This window comes from Chelonia mydas, chromosome 4 (genome assembly GCF_015237465.2).
Source record: "Chelonia mydas isolate rCheMyd1 chromosome 4, rCheMyd1.pri.v2, whole genome shotgun sequence".
NCBI classification, from domain to species: domain Eukaryota; kingdom Metazoa; phylum Chordata; order Testudines; family Cheloniidae; genus Chelonia; species Chelonia mydas.
In genome coordinates, this window is record NC_057852.1 from 60209897 (window position 1) to 60231307 (window position 21411).

The following is a 21411-nucleotide window of genomic DNA, read 5'->3' on the forward strand; positions in this document are numbered from 1 at the left end:
CTCCTGGAGGTACTCTGAAAGCCTTTGAGAAGGTTTCTGGGGAGGACTGCCTTATTTCATCCTCCACGGTAGGACTGTTTACCATGCCAAGCCAGTAGCAAGTAGTCTGGAATCATTGCAGCACAAAGCACAGCAGCAAATGGTCCTGGGTTTTGGTCGCATTCATGCAACATTTGGTCTTTATCTTTCTGTGTCATCCTCAGGAGAGTGATATCATTCATGGTCACCTAGTTGAAATAGGGGAATTTTTGAAAGGGAACAGTAAAAGGACCCTATTCTTGCTGGGCTGTTTGTGCTTGGCTAAAAGGGATCATCCCGGAGAATAGCTATGCGGTAGGGGGTGGGGTGTGTTGCACATCCAACCCAAAACCGCAGCCCCTCCTAAACAACAAACCCAACAAGCATTGTTTGCTATGGGAAAGGAGGGCGCTGCAGTTTGAAACCATTCCCACATGTTATGAAGGTGGAAGAAGCCAACCCTGCGTACCCTTTGGCTTACCCTGGCTGCCTGGAAACTGAATTCTTTTGCCCATATCAGCAGGCACTCAATATAAAAGGCAAAGTGCGAGCTTGTACCTAAAACACATGTACTGTCTGCTGTGATTTGCTTGATTCACTGTGACAGTCTCCCTTTTGTTCTCAGAAATATATCTTCTGAAATTTTACTCTCCCTTTTTATCCCCCCTGCAGGTGGGGATCAACTCCATATCAACTCCGTCCCTGAGGTTATCGCAGATTAGAAGCTGAAAAAAATGGACTTGCGATGACCTCTTTTCCGAGCTCATGCAGTCCTCCTGCACTGATAGGGCCCAGCTAAGTGCATGGAGGCATTCGGTGGCAGAGGCCAGAAAAGCATTCAGTGAGCATGATCAGAACACGCAGGAGGAGATGCTGAGGTTAATGGGGGAGCAAATGGACATGATCAGGCGTCTGGTGGAGCTGCAGAAAAGGCAAAAAGAGCGCAGACCACCACTGCATCCATTGTAGAACCGCCTGCTCTCCTTGCCAAGTTCCATATCCTCCTCACCCAGACACCCAAGAACGTGGGGGAGCAAGGCTCCGGGCACCCACCCACACCACTCCAGAGATGGCCCAAGCAACAAAAGGCTGTCATTCAAACTGCTTTGATTTGTAGTGTGGCTACAATAAGCAATGTGGCCTTGTCCTTCCCTCCTCCCCCACCCCACCCAGGCTACCTTGTCAGTGAGCTCCCCCATTTTTTTAAAAATAAATAAAGACTGCATGGATTCAAAACAATAGAGACTTTATTTCCTTTTCCAGCTGTGGTCTAAGGGGTTGCGGGGGAGGGGATTGGCTTACAGGAAATAAATTCAACAAAGGGGGTGGTTTTGCATTAAGGAGAAACACACACAACTGTCACACCGCAGCCGGGCCAGTCATGAAACTATTTTTCAAAGCCTCTCTGATGCACAGCGCGCCTAACTGTGCTCTTCTAATCGCCCTGGTGTCTGGCTGCTCAAAATCGGCTTCCAGGCGATTTGCCTCAACCTTCCACCACGCCATAAATGCCCTTACTCTCACAGATATTATGGAGCACAGAACAAGCAGCAATAACAATGGGAATATTGGTTCCACTGAGGTCTAACCTAGTCAGCAAACAGCGCCAGCGAGCCTTTAAACTTCCAGAGGCACATTCTACCACCATTCTGCTCTTGCTCAGCCTTTGGTTGAACTGCTTCTTACTACTGTCCAGGCTGCCTGTGTATGGCTTCATGAACCATAGGAGCAAGAGGTAGGCTGGGTCCCAAGGATAACTATTGGCATTTCAACATCCCCAATGGTAATTTTCTGGTCTGGGAAGTAAGTCCCTTCTTGCAGCTGTGTGAACCGCCTACAGTTCCTAAAGATGTGAGTGTCATGCACCTTTCCCGGCCATGCCACGTTGATGTTGGTGAAATGTCCCTTGTGATCCACCGGTGCTTGCAGCACCATTGAAATACCCTTGTTTATGTACTGGTTGGCAAGGTGGTCTGATGCCAAGATAGGGATATGCTTTCCGTCTATTGTCCCACGACAGTTAGGAAACCCCATTGCAGCAAAGCCATCCATTATGACCTGCACATTTCCCAGAGTCACTACCCTTGTTAGCAGAAGGTCAGTGATTGCATTGGCTACTTGGATCACAGCAGTCCCCACGGTAGATTTGCTCACTCCGAATTGATTCCCGACTGACTGGTAGCAGTCAGGTGTTGCAAACTTCCACAAGGCTATCGCCACTGGCTTCTCAATTGTCAGGGCAGCTCTCATCTTGGTATTCCTGCGCTTCAGGGTCGGGGAAAGCAACTCACAAAGTTCCATGAAAGTGGCCTTACGCATGCGAAAGTTTCTCAACCACCAGGAATCATCCCATACCCGCAACACCATGCAGTCCCACCAGTTTGTGCTTGTTTGCCAGGCCCAGAATTGATGTTCCACTGTATCAATCTGTCCCACTGCTGCCATGATGTCCCAATTGCCACATCCCCTGCTTTCAGGAACGTCTGTGTCCATGTCCTCCTCACAATCGTCCTCGTGCTAGCATCTCCGAGCCAGGTTCTGCACATACTGCAGGATAATGCACAAGGTGTTTTCAATGCTCACAACAGCAGCGCAAACTACTAATTCTGTTTAATTAATGGAATTTCATGCTTTCACTTTTAGTAGCTGTTGATATGTAACCAGTATTGATGGTGTGTCTGTGAAGTATAGATTCCCCCACCATCAGTTGATGTAAAATAGAATTCGAGTGATTTTATAGTAACTTTTTTTTTTAAAGCTGGTTTTATGTGAATTATAGAGGGATTACGGGCTAGATTTAAAAAAATAAAAATAAATTAAAAACGTGTGTTACCTTATTTTGTATTGTATATTCCATGATTATCTTTTGAAGGAAAAATATCAGCCTTTTAGAGAGACTCTCTGAAACTGAATGCAGAATTTTTAACACAATGGCATCTCCCTCTCTTTTTACCTCTTTCGAAGAATTATTGGCCCAAAACTGTGCCTCATCTGCTCATGCTAAAGTTGAGGCAAAAGTCCCCCTGACTTCAATGTGAACTGACTGTGGGGAAACTTATTTTGGGTCAGACTCTGAAACTTGCATTAAATAGTACTTTACTTCATGAGTGAAGTCCCACTGACCACTGAATAAGCAGATTTTAATAATCAGTGGAGTAAGGTGATGTGACTGAGGATGGTAAAATCTGGTCCTGAGTGAGGAACTCCTAGTATTCTAACAAATGTAATGGTACTTTAGGCCTTCGAGGTGGCGTGCAAGTGGGACGCCAGCAACCACTTCCTCCCTGGCGGCAGCTTCACCCAATTTGCTGACTGGAGGTTCATCCCCTGGGCCTGGCTCGTCTGCATTCCGCTGAAAGGGGCCATCTGCCACGGGAATAGAGACAAACAATACAGGAAGTGTGGCTATGCCAATGAGACACTCCCCCATGTCCTGTGTAGCTGCAAGCCTCATTCCAGAGCCTGGCAGCTGCGACATAACGCCATCCAACATCAACTAGTCAGAGCCATCCCACCACCCATAGGGAAGATGGCTGTGAACTCCGCCATCCCCGGAACTGACAACCAACTGTGAGCAGACATCGTCATCACCAATGAGGACCAGAAGAAGATCATGATGGTGGACGTCATAGTGCCCTTTGAAAACAGGACCCCAGCTTTCCATGACGCCCGAGCTCAAAAGGTGGAGAAATACACCCCTCTGGCCAAAACCTTGAGAGCTAAGGGTTACCAGGTTCAGACACACCCGCTGATTGTCGGAGCCCTCGGCACATGTGACCCCAGTAACGAGCGTGTTAAGAGAATGTGGAATCGGTCAATGCTACGCTCGGTTGATGCGGCAACTCATGGTTTCAGACACTATCAGGTGGTCGAGGGACATCTACATAGAACACATCATCAGACTTCGGCAATACCAGGAGGGATGAGCTGGAGTGCCGATGAGAAGCGTCGTCGGGAAAGTAACTGAAATACTTTCCTCATGGATCGTACTTTCTAAATGGACAACGTATCCTAAATTCTCAATTACTGAGGGACAATCTTCACTCATTGCTATATTTGCTTTCCACAACCAACTCTCTGTATAAGTACCTGAATACTTGGATGCGAATATCTAAACTGTATTCTTAAATTTATTCACCTAAATTTGGGTTATTGCTGATTATGCACTATATGTATTTTATGACTTTAAAAACAAACTTTGTATTGTGTGGATAATCTAAGCACTATACCAACATGTACAGACACTCTTTTCTTAACATGTGTATTATATAATTTTTTAACATTAGCTTTAATAAAATTTTTAAATCTGTTTTTATTTGGAAGCTCACAGGACAGAGGTCCCCTCTTTGGAATGAGTGGCACATGAAAAGTTCACACAGGAGAATTTAAGGCCACTCACTTGTCTGATCTGTGAATAAAGCATCCTCCAATTTCAGTAAAGCTAAATTTCAAAACTTGGTTTGAAGCAGAGATACTTATTTTAAGAAAAAAAAAGTCTCCTGCGTTCTGCGTACATTCTTAATAGGACAGCTAATTGTTACAGTACATATAGTTCCTTTACAGTCTGTACCCTGTACTTAGAATTAGAGGTGACTTTAGAAGTGACTTGATTGACTGAACATTACTTCTAGTTTATGAAATCAACATAGAGTAACAAATGTAGCTGTGAAAGGCTGCTATCAAATTGCTAGATTTAGTCTCTGTGTGTGTTCCACTCTGGGATTTCTAGTACGCTTATAATACTTAAATGTATACCTTGGACTTATTGTGCATTCAGCTTCCAGAATAATGACTTGAATTATTTTTGTGCTCTCTTTAAAGAGTGATTGGATATAGAGTATAATTTATATCAGTCCCTTTTGAGTAACACATACAGTGTCTGGGATTGTCTGTGTTTTGTCCCTGAAACTTTCTGACAGTATGTGTCCTAGCTGGTTAGAAACCGCAATCACTGAAAAGCCTTTTAGGTAAAAGTTGTCAAAAGAAGACTTCCTTTTTTTAATGATAATGTTCTTCAGCATTCTTTCTGCTGTCCACTGACCTGGTAACTATTAATCCCCACTTGTTCTCTTATTTCCCAGTTCAGCAAATTCTAAATTGTGCACTAAGAAAAACAGTGACAAAAGTTTCTGGGGAATTGCACATGTTAAAAACTTGCACTGTTTTGTCAGATGTGTCTGATGGATTTTTGATTGCTGTTTCAGCTCTTACTGTAAGATTGCTCGCAGTTGTGAAGCGAGGATAAGGAATGAGGCATTTCTGCTTGTTCTCATTTTTGTTCAGGTTGATTTGACATACTTGATATCTGAGTAAACAGCCATCTGTCCCTGAAGTCTTGCCAATTACACCAACTCTGAAAGCAGTCCGAGAAACTTAATTCTTCCACTTAATCATGTGCAAGTCCTCATTCTATCTTTTGTCAAATCCATCTTTTGTCTAATTAAAAAAACCTTGGTCTGGATTTATTATTTTCTGTTTCCCAACTGTAGAGTTTACAACTGGCATTACAGATAGATAACAAAATAAATAAAAATAAAATATTTTCTCTGAAGAAACATTTAATGACTTATGTGTTAGAATTAATCCCAGATTAAAATTACAGTATTAAAAACTGCTTCCTTTCAAGTATTGTAATTCAGTTAATAGTGTGAGGGTTGTTGTATCTATGGCAAGGAGACGTAGGTCAAAAATTTCAAAAACGGATACTTAATATTAGACTCCTAAGTCATCGTTAGGTGCCTAAATAAGGGGCCTGATTTTCAGTAGTACTAATTATGTTGACTTCAAGAGGAGTTCATGGCTGCTCAGTGCTACGGAAATTCAGGCCGCTTTGGAGCTTAACTTTTTTAGGCACCCAGTTTTATGGTCTTGACAATTCTCCATCATATGTTTGTAAAAGGAGTCAAGTATTTTTCCAATCACGATTCCCTGCAAAAATATCTTCCTTTATTCAGCTAGCATCAATATTTCTTCATTCATTATTTTCCAAGTTATTAATTCCAGTTCTGCTAACTAGTGCTAGTAATTACTTTGTTTTTGAATTTTTTTTTTTTTTTTTAAACCTGGTACTGTTTAAGTCAAAGCTTCTTCAAACTTGTTACCTGGTATTTCACTTTTTGCTAACAACAGCTAAATTCTTACTGAATTTGGCACTGCAGTATATAACGCAAGGATTGCTGCTGATGGAAAAGTGCATACTTCCAACTCCTAATCAATGTCTGAGGAAAGTAGTAGGTGTTCAGATATAAAATACAGCTCTTTAGTCAATCGTCCTATATTTTTCAAAGCGTATGATATTTGCTTTTCTAGGAACTAGTATTAAGAACAGGGAACAAAATGAAACTGACTAAAAGCATCATATTGCAAAAAATATTTAATGGAGAACTGCTGAAAACTACTATTACTTTCCAACTTGACCCATTCCGCTTGTTTCATGCTGGCTTTATTTTAAATGCGTAATGTAAAACATCACAGAACAAAATAGGTGTTTTAAATATGATTAATTATCCTTAAATTGTCCAAAGCATTCACTTTTTTTATCATTGAGAAACATGGTTGTAAACCATAATTGTTCAATTATAAAAATCCTTTGCAGTTCAATAGTAACAAATCTCACTGGTGTTGGGGAAGAAATATATTGTGTGCAGTTTTAAAAATAAGGTTCAGGAGAAATTGTTTTGTGTACCACTCTTCCACTATGAGCAGTGTAAGAAAACTTTAGTATGAAATTTTTGCTAAAGTTGGATTGATTATTTTTCTCCAGATTTTTAAATTAATTCTTTCAAAGATTACATTCAACTGAGCTAATCTGTCTCTTTATGGTACAATTAGATATATGCAAAAAGAAAAGAGCTTTTGTACAGAGTGCTCTCTCTTTCTCTCCCATCCCCCAAAAGAAGAGGCTTCCCTCAGGAGTCTAGAAATGTAGTGGGACTGGTTTCTTGCTTCTTACTCTTGCTGTTCTCCATTTTTCCATTCTACTTGTCATCCTTCTTATGTTTTTTTTCCCTTCGATGGAAGCCTATTATGCATATTCCATTGTCTGGAGTCAAGATTCTTCTTATAGCTCTGCCTTCATCTTCTCTTATACTTCCTGTGCTTCACTATTTTGATTGCTTTCTTTGACTCCTTCACTAGGTGCAGATTCTATCCCTTCTTTCATGCTGTTCAGCAGGCTTGGAACAACTGCCCAATTAATGTATTTCAAGTTTCTCCTTTTCCTTTCAATGTCAGAAACTTCTTTAAAAACCTATTTTTTTGACATTATGTGGTATATAATAAACATGTCCCATTCTTTCTGTCCTTCCCTGAAACTGTTTTTTCTGTATCCAGTGTGTCATTGTGGGACCTGTTCCTACTTGGATTCAGTTTAGTTATTGTGCAGTGTTATGTACCTAAGTGGCACTTTGTGAATGATGATAATGCCTTCGGTATCGGTGATCTCTGGAGAGCAGAGCAAAAGAGCTGTCTGGTACACTTTTTATCACAGATGCACTGCTTCTGTTGTGAGTTTCCTGGCAGTGTAATTAGCTAGCAAACATATATCTTAAATATCTGTACCCTGCTTTAATCAGCAAGTGTGTGATTGGAACTATATATGTATAAGATAAATAATTGTATCAACAGACCTTTGAGTCTGCAGTTCAATGTAACTCTAGTAGTACAGCAGAAACCAATTCAGTACAGTGACTTGGCCTACAGACTGATCTACTTTATAAATAGCTTTAGTTAGTAATAGTTGGAGAGTGCTATTTTTGTAGTGTTGTATATACTTTGTTTTAGTGCAAGGATTATGATTTTTAACTTGTCTATTTTTAATGTTTTATTAGATGAATTTCACTAGATTCCACTCTGTTCTGTATATCTATATTTTGTTAGACTGCTTTCTACCTTCAGCTGATGAGTTACTCTTCCATATAATTGCTGATCAGAACAAAATATAGCGTAATAAATGCTGTAAAATTACCCTCTTCTTCGTACCTTCTGAGATCCAGTTTATCTAATCTCTTCAGTGATGAGGAAGGTTTCTATAATATAGACAGGAGCATATAATTTTTTTATACATGCAGTTTTTTTATACAAAACAGTCTGCTTTTTGTTCAAACTAAAAAGCACACCAGTGCTAACCTCTGGACTGAGACAAAGCATGGAGAATTTAAACCCAGAAGGCATTAATTTGACTAAATTATGAGTGTCTGAAAAAGGGACGTTGGAATGGTTGTTGGAACTTGGTAACTATCTTGTGCACTATCCCCACCTGCTATGGTAATTATGTTGTCTTACCATCTTTGGTTAGGTTTCTTGACTGAAAGAAAACCAACTATGATGATATTTCTTTTAAAGACCAAAATGATACCAGTGTAACAGCTGAAAAATGCTCTTGGTGGTTGGCATATGGGACCTTTGGTTTGATTTCTGTCCAGTATACACACTGGAGTCTATGTTTGCATGACTTATGGCAGATTTATAGCTGTTTTTAATGTGATAGTAAGGCAGGTTACATGGTTGGAGGGATATTAGTGGTTAGAGAGGTTGAGAATTTGGGATCTAGAAGGAAGATATCCAAGAAAATTTCACTGTTGCTCTGAAAAATAAGAGATCAGCACTTTAAGATAATGCATGTATTGGGACAGATTTCAGGAAGGTTTCAGTCTTTGACTGCACCACAAGGAAGAGCAAGGGGTGTGAAACTGTGAAAACTACTGTTCTTATGCAGGGGAAATGTATAAATGTTCCTCTTCAAAGCATACATATATCAGTGAATCGACTCAATAGAATCCTAGCAATGACCTTTATACAATATATTGTAAATCTTCACTGTCCATTTATTTTTGCATCCTTTTATTACAAACTGAACTGGAAGGTAGACAATAGTACTTCTTCCAAAGTGCTGAACAAACATGATATAATTGGTCACCCCAACACTCCCTGCAAGGCAGGGATTAACGTTCCTTTATCAAACTTTTATTGGAATTATTGAGATGCCTAAGGGGTTAGCCCAGTGGCCAGCCACAGTAATGAGGATATTTCTGTGGTTCCCTCCCTCCCCCCCCCCCCCCCCGCCCAAAAAAAAAAAAAAAAAAGTGTGTCCTAACTTGGGTTAAAATAGCAGTGAAGGCATGGCAACTCATGTCATCAGTTCGAGTTCAACCCTAGGTTTTCCAAAAGGCTTTACCTCAAGCTACCAACCTGAGTTAAAGACTGAGTTGCTGTATCGTTGCTTCTATTTTTAATCTAAGTTACCTAACCTCAAGTTAAGAATACATCTTTTTTTGCAGGGTCTATATACCCTGAGTGTGCTGATAGTACACATTCATAGATTCTAAGGCCGGTAGATTCCACTGTGATCTGAACAACTTTATAACTCAGGCTCTAGAACTTCCTCAAAATAATTTGAACTAGAGCATGTTTTTGAGAATATTGGTTTAAAAATTGCCAGTGATGGGGAATCACTTGGTGATCCTTAGTAAATTGTTCAAGTTGTTCATTACCCTCACTGGTAAAAAATTTACGTCTTTTTTTTCCATCTGAATGTGTTTATCTTCCATTTCCAGCCATTGGGTCTTGTTATATCTTTGTCTGCTAGACTGAAGAGCCCATTATTAAATATTTGTTACTCTTGGAGATACTGATAGACTCTGTTTAAGTCACCCCATAACTGTCTCTGGGTTAAATGAAACAGATTAAGCTCCTTGAAGATCACTCTTGTGGCTCTTCTCTGAACCCTCTTCAGTTTATCAATGTCTTTCTTGAATTGTGGACACCAGAACCAGACACAGTATTCCGGCAGCGGTTGCACCCGTGCCAAATACAGAGGTAAAATAACCTCCCGGCTCCTATTTACTACTCCCCTGTTTATGCATCCACGGATCACATTAGCCCTTTTGGCCACAGTGGTTGCACTGGAACAACGTGTTCAACTGATTACCACCCTGACCCCCCAAGTCCTTTTCAGAATCTCTGCTTCCCAAGATAGAGTCCCTTATCCTGTAAGCATGGCCTACATTCTTTGTTCCTAGATGTATGACTTTTTATATTTGGCTTTATTGAAACACAAAGTGTTTGCTTGTACCAAATTTACCAGGTGATCCAGATTGCTCTCTATCAGTGACCTGTCCTCTTAATTATTTGCCGCCACTCCAACTTTTTGTCATCTGCAAATATTATCGATTGATTTCATTTTTTCCCCAGATTATTGATAAAAATATTAAGTAGCAAAGGGCTAAGAACTGATCCCTGTGGGACCCCACTAGAAACATGTTCTCTGATGATGATTCCTCACTGTCAAATAGCCAAATTTTAATTAAAAAACCTCCTCCTTATTGTCTTTACTGCTGGTGGCCATAGATTTCTCCCTGTATCCTTTTGCTTCCCTTACCAATTTCTTACAATTCCTAGCTTCTGATTTATTTCATTACTATCAACTTCCCCTTTCTTATAGTTGTTATATATATTTTCTTGTTGCTTTCATTACTCCTCTAAGACGGGCTGTTTTTTTAACCAGTGAGGCCTCCTTTCTCACGTGAGGCTTTTTGGACATTTAGTAAAATGTTCTTAAATAATTCCCAATTATAATTCATATTTTTCTGTTTAAATTCTTCCACCTGATTTGGCTCATAATTGTTTTCAGCTTTGAGAAATTGGCAGTTTTATAGCAGTGTGTGTGGGGGTGTGTGTGCGCTGTGTAGTTGTAGCTGTGTTGGTCCCAGGATATAAGAGAGATGATGTGGGTGAGGTAATACCTTTTTATTTGACCAACTTCTGTTGGTGAGAGAGACAAGCTTTCGAGCCACACAGAGCTCTTCTCCAGAGTGTAAGTACTTATTTGGACTTCATACTGTTCGCACATAACAAATGTGATCAAGTCATGATCGCTTGTACCTAAGCTACCACCAAATTTTAGTTTGAGGTCTTCTGTAGAATTCTCCCATGTTGTATTCAGCACTTCTTAAGTTAGAAAATTGTCATCTGTAATATCTAGAAATTCTGAGGACATTTTAGTACTGGCAGCATGAGCCCTCCAGCATATGTGACTCAGACTGAAGTCCCCCACCGTGATCATGCAACCTTTTTTCATAAACAGTATAGATAAGTGCTCAAGGGGCCGGTCATCCTGTTCCCTGGTGTGATTTGGTGGACTTGGCAGACACCACCAAGTACCCCATCATGTGCTTTCGCTATTAGGACATTGATCCATAAGCACTGAAAATAATTTTCTTTCAAGTCTTCACTGAGCTTATGGTTATTTTCACTGACAGCAATGAGGGAGTAGTTGGACTTAATTCACCCAAATGTGCCTTACTTGTTACTGTAACTTCTATATAAATTGATCACTGTTAATGGGGGAGGGGGAAACTTCCACTCTTTCAGAGTATGTTTACAGTTGCTCAGTATATTGGTAAATCTTGTCCAGAATAGGAAATAATATTTGAAAGTGGGTGCTATATAAATAAGTGAGTAGTTGTGCAGTTTCCCACACGCATACAGGCAGACTGCTCCAGCCGTAGCATCATCAGTGCAATTTAGCAGAACAGGGGAGCAGAATTTTGGGGACCACAACTTTGCACTCCATGGGCTTACTACAAACCAGGTGGTTGGGGCAGTGCCCAGGACTTGCCAGACTTTGGGAGGGGTCAGAAACAGCAGGTGGATCTGTCACAATATGCACACATTAGTCATTGCTCGCATGGAGTAGGGATGCAGTGGTGGGAGAGGTAATAGCAGCATTATGTTCCTGTATCATGTAGCCTCTTATACCAAGGTTTGCTTCTTGGGTTTGCTATGAAACAGGGCTGTTACTGGTGATGGAATGAGGTAGCAAAATTATGTGCCATGAAGGGGAAAACTCAATATATGACACCCGGTCTATGAATACGTTTATAAAATCAAACCTTTAAATAGCTAATAAAATGTGTTGATTGGATTCTGTTTTTCCTTCCTCAGTTGGCTGAAAGTAGCCAGAAGAAAGAGAGGTTACAGCAAAGCATTGAGAAATCAAAAATCGGACGCCAAGAGACTGTAAGTTTTTGTCCATTTTTTTCATTAAAGAATCTTGCTGTGAGGATGTACAATCTGTAGATGTTAACATGTTACAGTTTTATATAAAATCATTGAAAATCTTAATAGAATGGCTAAATATTGGAAGAGAGGATGAGGGAGGGGGAAAATATCAGGCTTGCTAGACAGCCCTTTCCTTCATTGCTGATTCACAGCTGATTTTTGATCTGTGGTGAGTACCAGGTTGGGTGTTTCACAGGGTAGGAAATTTTGTGATTTGCTTCAGAGCTGCTCTTCATAAACCTGGATCAGATTGAAAACCAAACAAACAAACCCCCAAACTAACCTAATCATAGGTATGTGCTGAAATGCCCAGAGGCTGCTGAATAGCCAAATAAACCTAGTTATCTGTGAATTTAGGTGGTTGTTTAAAATTTTGTATCTTGATTTTAATTTGGCTAAATTTAACAAAGATCCTTTCTATGTTGAAACTGTTGAAGGAACACTGTCAAACTAAACTTAAAACATGCCACTTCATAGGCATGTTAGGTGGAAATGTGTTTCATACAGTATCCTAGCTAAACTGAGCATTGGGACAGATAAATCTAGATTCTTACTGATCAGTAGTATATTTGAAGTAGATGATGTTACATTATTTTTCGGAGGGACAGTGTAGATCTGAAATATTTGAATTAGTTTTTGTACTTGGGAGGTTGCTGCCGCCCCAAAATGATGTGAAACAAAGGTAAGGTTTTTGTTATGGAAACAATAATTCCATTAAAAAAACTATCGAGAATGTTAGTATTGCACAATCAAGTATCTGGGTATCAGAAAATGTGAAAGTTAAGGATTAATGTGTTACGATACACATTGTAATCTTGAATTACATGACCACATGCTAGTTCTCAAATAACATAATACAATTTTTCTACAGCCTACAATACATGTGTATAACTTTGTAATAGATTTTTGTTACTCTCGCTAAGTGGTCTACTGTATGGTACCTTTGGTGATAAAATTATAATGTAAAGTCTCTTCTTTAAAATGGGCTATATTTTAAATTTTATTATTATTCATTCAGTACTCTGAGTAATCAATTACTGTAGGAAGAAAGAGACTCTCTCAGAGAGATGCTATATCCACGTTAAAGCAGTGGTTCTCAAACTTTTGTACTAGTGAGCCCTTTCACATAGCAAGCCTCCGAGTGCAAACCCTCCTTTTCAATTAAACACTTATTTATATATTTAACACCATTATAAATGCTGGAGGTAAAGCAGGGTTTGGGGTGGTGGCTGACAGCTTGCGACCTCCCATGTAATAACCTCGTGACCCCCTGAGGGGTTCCAACCCCCAGTTTGAGAACCCCTGTGTTAAAGTGTTTAGAATGGAAGTGTGTGGCTCTTCTAATATTATGTGTTTTGATTTTAGCATTAAGCTAGAATTCTCTTTCTCATTTACACTATTCTCAACTATCATAATAAAGTTCAAGTTCAATTAACAGAGTACTGCATTTAATTGATTCACTATATTTATATTTCTGCCTCACAAGTTAATCTAAACTGGAAACTGGGTGTTTCATTGTTGGTATACTTGAGCTGGCATATTTTTAATTGCTAAATAGTTATCAAGATTACATATAATAGTGTGATTACAGTACAGTAAGGGCACAGTGGAAGCAGTCAGGTACACTAAAGAAACAATTGCTAGTTATGATTATGAATGATCGTAATGTGTATAGGTGGTGAGGGTCTGAAATGTGGTCCCAATCCTTATTTAACCGTGTGTATAACTAGGAACAAACAGGTTGGTTACTTAGAATAATTTTGATTTGTTTAACCACTTTGCCTTGATCTTGCATTCATTATGCACTGAAGACCCACTTTGACACAGGGCATTTTGAATGTGCATGAAGTGCAGGATTGGTTTGCCTACCTTAAAATACTAGGAAATGGAACACCCGGCAGTTTATCATATTTTTTTGGAGAGTAAAATAATATTTGCATTTGGCATAAATGTGTAGTAGTAGTAGTATAATCACTGCCTATTTAATTTTCTTTACTGTTGGTTTCTCCCAAAATGCTCTGAACCCAGGCAGAACGTGCTGCCCTAATAAAGGAACTTGCTGCTCTCCGGCAGAAAAAAGAGCACCTAAAAGCAGAAATAGACAAATACAAAGAATGTGATCCAGATGTTGTTGAAGAAATCCGTAAGTTGTATATTGTATAGCTTTAATGTGTTAAAATTTCGCAAAAAGAACCAAACACAGAAGGAAAAATGGAGCTTTTCAACAGCTCATAACTCGCACACAGCTGAATGGATTTTCATGTGGGCACAAAAGACAGACTTCCTCTGCCAAATATCAAGTTCCTGCTGCAAACCAAAGAGTTGTAAAAGCTCTAAAAATTCTTCTGACATTTTATTTTATAATCAAGAGTGTTAAGTAACCTAAATAGAGGTTGCTACTGCTTCTAGTCTATTTTATTTATAACTCATTATTGATAAAGGGATTGGGACATGGGCAGTCAGGTCTGGTAGTCAGAGAACGAGTTGGGAGCAAGGAAACAGATTGTGAGTGTGTCAGAGCCAGAGGCCAGAGTCAGGAATCGGAGCCAAAGTTCAGAACTGAGTCACCAAGAGTCAGAGAAGGCAGGAGAAGGGCTGGGTCCAAGGCTGGGACAGGGCAGAGCAGGAACAAGGCAGGAGAAGGAGCTAGCGCAGCTGCGGGCAAATGCTTTGAGTAGCCAGGGCCCTGCTGCTTGGCTTAAGAGCAGGTCTGTCAATTCCCTCAGCCATCTGGGTGGTTGGGCTATGAGGAGGCTCAATTGGGGCCTAGCTCTACTCATTAGACTGGCTGGGGATTATGCTAGAAGGGAAGCAGGCTAGCAGTGATCCTTTACTCCTGACACACGCTTGAAATCAGAGAGCTGAGGGTGCTCAGGGCATCTCAAGAACCGCTCAGCTCCTTGAAATAGTGGCTCCAAGTGAATTTGTGCATCAAATCTCATCTCTTTCCTCCTACTATTTACTGTGAAGACAATAAAGTCTAAAAACGGGGTTGGAGGGAATTATTTACGGTGTGAAGCACTGGATACGCACACACAAAAGCAACTATAGCCATTTCCTGTCCATCAAGATTTCATATTCTTAAATCTTTTGATTTAAGGAAAATTTAATGTCAAACTATATTAATACAACATTTATAGTTGGTAACTGAAACAAAATTGAGGATATTTAGTTATGGATCTCACAGCATCTGTATCTTGGTTACTCTGTGTGTGTGCATAGTATAGTTAATCTCAACAATAATTATGTATAGGCTGAACACAAAGGTTCACATTTGAGGGCAGGCTTTTAGAGGAAGACCATCAACATTCTTGTTTAATCAGTGCGTTTTCTAGTGTGCCTGAAACGTGTGGCTCGCCTCAGCTTATCACCCAGGTCGAGACAGTTTGGACTCAGTAGTAGCAGTGCCAGAGCGAGTCTTAGATACCCTGTGCTGGTGGCTGGGCCTTTGCATGGTCTGTGAAGGAGTCCCGTTCAGCACCCCTCAACTGTCCATGACCTTAGTAACCAGGGTGGTTTTGATTTTAAATCAATTTGATTTAAATCATGATTTAAATCACTAGTCAGGAAGACTCGATTTAATCATGGATTTCTACATAAAAGTGCATTCTTGTTGGTTGTTATAACCTTAATACATTTTCTTCACAACTCAAAGATAGATGTAGGTTTCATTTTTAGAAGGTACACACTATACATTTTTAAAGTGATTTCTTTTGAAAACTTTTCAGATTAGTTTATCAGAAAATGAATGATTGTTTGGTTATTTCATTTACCAAAGGTAATTGAAGCAAATATTTATGAAGTCATTGGGAGGTGAACTATCTCCAATTCAACAGGTTGATCATTAATATTTGGAGGATTTTCTTGCCATGCTGTATTAGGAGGAGAACATCACCAGACAGACATCTAAATTGTTTTATTTAACTAAAACAACAATGTTATGTGTTCTGGATTATTTTCTTCAACAGCAAACATATGATATTTTAACAAAACAAGCATATGAATTTTTGAATTTAGTTAAACATTCAGGATTTTTAAAATCAGGTTTGTTTTTGTTAAAATTGTTTTTAACTAAAATAGTTAAATATTAAAAAATAAATCAATCAATCAACTGTCAGCCAGGTCAACATGAGAAACTTAAAATATTGGCTTCTGCAGCTAACTCAGTCATCTTCACCTGTTTGTTCATAATCTGGAAAAGAAAAGCAAGCTTTCCTGCTTTCAGGTCCCAAACGATTTCTCAATTTGGAATTAATTAGTCCAAAGGAAGAAAATATTCCTTCTAAACAGGCAAAAGAAGCTACTTCTGTTAAAAGTGAGATTATCACTTCAACAGTATCTGAATTCCGGTGTTCACTGGTGTGACTTTCTTTAAAACATCATCAGCAAACATATATTTCTTGAATGGTTCTTATTCCCAAACTGGGTCTCTTTTACGGCCTGCTGCCATTATAGGTTTTCCCTTCTAGTGAGAGAATGGTATGGTAGGTCTCAAATCAATGAAGGCTACACTCAGAAAGACCTCAAGACTTCTGGAATATGCTGCTCAAACAGTTTCACATTTTTGTTTCTACTGCCTGTCCCTCCCTTCTCACATTTATCTCCAGACGACTTCTTCTTGTCCAGATCTATTCCGCCCCCAACAATCTTCTATTCATTGAACTTTTTGAAAGTTTGCACTTTTAGAGAGGGGTTTGACTCTGTGTACACAGATTTGCAGAGGGATAATAGGGTTGAGGTCTGTTATTTCTCATCTCTATATATTATTTTATTTATTTAAAACATTGTTGCAGTTAACAAGCATGTTATCTCTGCATACACAAATCCAATTTAAATAAAAAATAATCTGATTTTTAAATTTTTTTTTTAAAAAAATCTTTGTTTATTCACCCCGTTAGTAACGGATGCATCAGAACTGGGTTGGGGGGCCCACCTAGCAGATCTATAAACTCGGGGCAGGTGATCACAGTCTGAGATCCCGCTCCACATCAATATAAAGGAGCTCAGAGTGGTGAGACTAGCCTGCCAGATCTTCTGGACCAGAATACAGGGTCAGTGCATGGCGGAGCTGACCAACAACACTGCAATGTTTTATATAAACAAACCGGGCGGAGCCTGCTCCTCCCCTCTCTGTCAGGAGGTTCTCTAGCTGTGGGATTTTTGTATAGCCCACTCCATTCACTGGGAGCATCCTATCTCCCTGGAGTATGGAACGAGTTTGCAGAACACCTCAGCAGGTCGTTCCGCAATCATGAGTGGTCCATCCGTCCTGATGTCATACATTCCATCTTCCAAAGGTTGGGGTTTCCCTGGGTAGACCTATTCTCCGTTAGGAGCAACAGGAAGTGTCCAATGTTTTGCTCTTTCCAAAAGCACAGTCCGGGCTCTATCTCGGATGCGTATATGCTATCCTGGGGGGACTGTCTAATATATGCCTTCCCGTCGATACCAGTCGTCCACAAGGTACTGCTCAAGATCTGCAGAGACAAGGCGAAGATAATTCTGTTGGCCCCTGTGTGGCCACGCCAACATTGGTACACCACGCTTCTGGAGCTGTCAGTGGACACCCTGATCACACTGCCGCTGCACCCCGATCTGATCACACAGGATCATGGTCCCCTCCTTCAGCCGGACCTCCAGTTCCTCCATCTCATGGCTTGGAAGCTTCATGGTTAAACTCTATGGCGCTCCAATGCACGGAATGGGTGAGGTAGGTGCTGCTTGGTAGCAGGAAACCTTCCACCAGGGCCACTTACCTAGCTAAGTGGAAAAGGTTCTTGTGCTGGTGTGAGCAGAGGCATGTACCTCTACTTCGGGCATCTATACCATTCATCCTGGAGTATCTACTGCATCTGAAGCAGCAAGGTTTGGCTGGATCATCCATCAGAGTATACCTCATGGCCATCTCGGTGCTCCACCCGGGAGAGTTGGGGCGCTTGGTAATCGCCAACCCTAGGTTGGGCCGTTTTGTTAAAGGTATGGAAAGACTATAACCACAGTCCTGACCACCGGTACCTGCTTGGGATCTCAATCTGGTCCTTGTTCGGCTAATTGGGGCCCCATTTGAACCACTGGCTACATGTTCACTTCTGTATTTCTCTTGGAAGGTAGCATTCCTGGTTGCCATCACATCAGCCAGGAGGGTGTCAGAGTTTAAAAGCATTAACCTTTGACCCACCCCTACAAAGTCTTCCATAAGGACAAAGTACAGCTCAGGCCGCACCCGACCTTCCTGCCCAAGCTGGTATCTCAATTCCACATTGGCCAAAACATTTTTCTTCCACTCTTCTATCCCAAGCCACATGCTAATGCACAAGAGCAGAAGCTTCGCTCACTAGATGTGCGGAGAGCACTAGCATTCTACATTTGAGCTCACAAAGCCTTTCAGGAAGTCGAACCAACTTTTTGTAGCGGTGGTAGACCAGATGAAGGGGCTTCTGATCTCCTCACAACGCATTTCTTCCAGGATCACAGTCTGCATCCATACCTGCTACGACCTTGCCGAGGTCCAAGCCCCAGATATTACACCCCACTTGACACAAACTCAAGTCTTGTCCGCCGCTTTCCTGGCCTTGGTGCCCGTCCAGGAGATCTGCAGAGTGGCAACCTAGTCCTCAGTGCACACGTTTATCACCCAGCATGCTAGAGAGGACACAGCTTTCAGCAGGGCGATTGTCCAATCAGTGATTCCTTAACTCTGACCCCACCCCCGTAGGAGAGTTTGGGAGTCACCTGATTGGAATCGACGTGAACAAGCACTCGAAGAAGAAAAGACGGTTATTCATCTTCTTGTAACTGTTGTTCTTCGAGATGTGTTGTTCACGTCGATTCAATATCCACCCTCCTTCCCCTCTGTTGGAATAGCCCACAAGAAGGAACTGAAGGGGGCGGTCAGTTCGGCAAGGTTATATATTGAGCGCCATGAGGGCGCCACTCCAGGGGGCTCCCTAGCCGACCTGACGGGAAATGCTAAGGGAAACGGTTCCCAATGACTGTGCATGTGGCGTACGCACACCTGATTGGAATCGACATGAACAACACATCTCGAAGAACAACAGTTACAAGAAGGTGAGTAATTGTAGTTCTAACTCCTCTGGTAGTGAAGACAACTTTCCACTTGTGAAAGGAAGCAGTACTATCTTGCTGAGTCTACTAACAGAATGAAACAGTAATTGTGAGAGGTGTGAACTGCACATTATTATTTTGAGAACTAACTCTGAAAGCTGCTGCTGATTTAACTATTTCACTACCGATCCTTTGAGTAGAAGCATCTAGCTGATGTGCTTTAGGCAAGCCATTGCTTTTGGATTAATTTGAAATGTCATTCCATGTAGAAAAGTATTACAAGATTTAAAGATAGAAAAACTTGATTATTCTACCAAGTATTGGATTTGTGTTCTACCAAGTATTGGATTTATCTTTAACACAAAATTACTATTCCCAGAGGGAAGAAGGTAGTAGGGAATCTCAAGGGGAATGAATGAATTTAGGGAATGGAGAGGCTTTAAAAATGAGTGAAGTAAGTAAATTGTATGTAACATTCTCCAAAATACAAATGATCTACATAACTATTAAGGTTTTCATTTTTTTTTAAAATTGGAAAGTATATTCTCTGAGGGTGTGTGTGTGTGTGTGTTTGTGTTTTGTTTAAAAATACCTTAATGCATGATTTGTGGATATATGTTTTGGAGTGAGGAGCTACATGGCACACTTATTGAAGGTGCAGTTATACTTAGAAGAGCGAGTTTGTGCAAATGACTCTAATCTCAGTCCAAAGCCCACTGAAGTCAATGGGAGTTGAACCAGGCCCATAGCAAGATATTATTTTCCAACAACTTCCAGATCAAATGTGCTCATTTTGCTAATAAATAGATGTTTTGTGGTTACCAGCCATGCAATATGCACCTGATATCCAATAGTTCAGTTGTGTTCTTTGTGCCTTGTGCACCGACACCAGTAGTAAAGCTTCTGCAGCTGGAATTTAGTTAACAATTCCGTTGAAGAAACATGAGCCGTAGTAGAATCCACCCACATTGGTACTGGCTTTACTGGTTAATTGAAGTCTTGTTTTGTGAGTGAAATAAACAGATGTCACTGAACATACATAGGGAACAGACCAATTTGGTAAGCAGGTGTCATTTTTAGGTAATCTAATTTCTGAGTATAATTGTGCATGAATGCACTAGTTTTTAATATATGAAAACCTGGGTGAAGATATTATAGATCACAAGTAATTGCAGTTTTTGTTGGCACACTCAGTAGAGAAGTCAAGTTTGAATAAATAGAGAAATTCTTCACAGAAATGGAGAACCTTGAACTACTGCTGTCTGATTTTGTGCACATTCAAGCGCTAGAGAACACCTTTCACGTCTGCTCCAGTCAGTCTGCAGTAAAAACTAATGTGACAGCTACTGTGAATCTGAGAGTATAGATGCATACATGGTATTTACACTTCAGACAAATTCAAACAAGTGACTAGTCCTTTCTGAGAACTTGTATCTCTGCCAAGTTTATTTTAAAATGAAGCTGTTTTAGTTAGCTAAGCAAAAAAACAGTTTTAAAAGCTTGAACATATGTTTTCTTCCACACTGATATATCCAATGACTGGCTCAATATATTTTGTTCCAGCTTTAGAGCAGGAAAAAAACCCCAAAAACTTTTTTCTCTTTGTTCTGAGAGAAGGAAGGAGAAATGTAATCCTGTAAGGAATATCTTTACAAAAGTTGTAAGAGCAAGTGAAAACAAGGGTTTATAATAGAATGGCTCATTCAGAATTTTAGGTACCGATCTTGCAATTATCTTGTCCATGGAGTTCAACATAGGCACTTCAGAAGATTCAACACAGGATAGGGGTTCACCTTCATGGGTCTAGTTGCAGGATCAGGCCTTTAACTAGCACCTGCAACGCTCTCTGTTTCAACCCTGAATAATTGTACTTGCCTGGTATTTAACTGGTTTTTGGACGGGAAGGGGAAGGATCATTAGTTTTTTTTTGTTTGTTTGTTTTAAATTACAGTTATATTTTAAGAGAAAAAATGTGGGAGGGGAGGGATGGAGGAGGAAGATGGGGAGTGAAATTAGTGTAGGTAGGTTAGTGCGTAAGCTGGTAAATCTTCAAAACAGTCTTGTGGAGCTGATATAATGGGTAGGTGAACACATGATCAGTTTTGTGATGTGGGCAAATGGCTACAGGTGACTAAATGGGGAGCATCACAATTTGCAATCACTTCTCAGTCACGGAATAAGCAGCAGTTCACTTGGTGATGTCTTAAAAAGATTACATGGAAACATTACAGCATTTACCAGAAAAAACCTAAAGAAATGAGAGCAGAT

The 21411-nt window shown here is 40.3% G+C and overlaps 1 protein-coding gene and 1 long non-coding RNA gene across 3 annotated transcripts in view; one reads left to right on the top strand and one right to left on the bottom strand.

The window, feature by feature from the left end:
• The window catches only part of MND1 (meiotic nuclear divisions 1), a 53192-nt gene that overhangs the window by 18331 nt on the left and 13450 nt on the right, over positions 1 to 21411 (top strand). For both annotated transcript variants that reach the window (XM_037897433.2, XM_037897431.2), the window contains exons 5-6: positions 11962 to 12036; positions 14107 to 14221. In XM_037897433.2, coding sequence (XP_037753361.1) covers positions 11962 to 12036; positions 14107 to 14221 — 190 coding nt within the window. The remainder of the gene's footprint in view (positions 1 to 11961; positions 12037 to 14106; positions 14222 to 21411) is intronic.
• Positions 1915 to 20496, bottom strand: LOC122465667. Its single transcript, XR_006290663.1, has 3 exons — positions 20485 to 20496; positions 16653 to 16655; positions 1915 to 2347 (listed from the first exon to the last, which is right to left on the bottom strand). It is a non-coding gene; the product is annotated as an uncharacterized LOC122465667 (long non-coding RNA).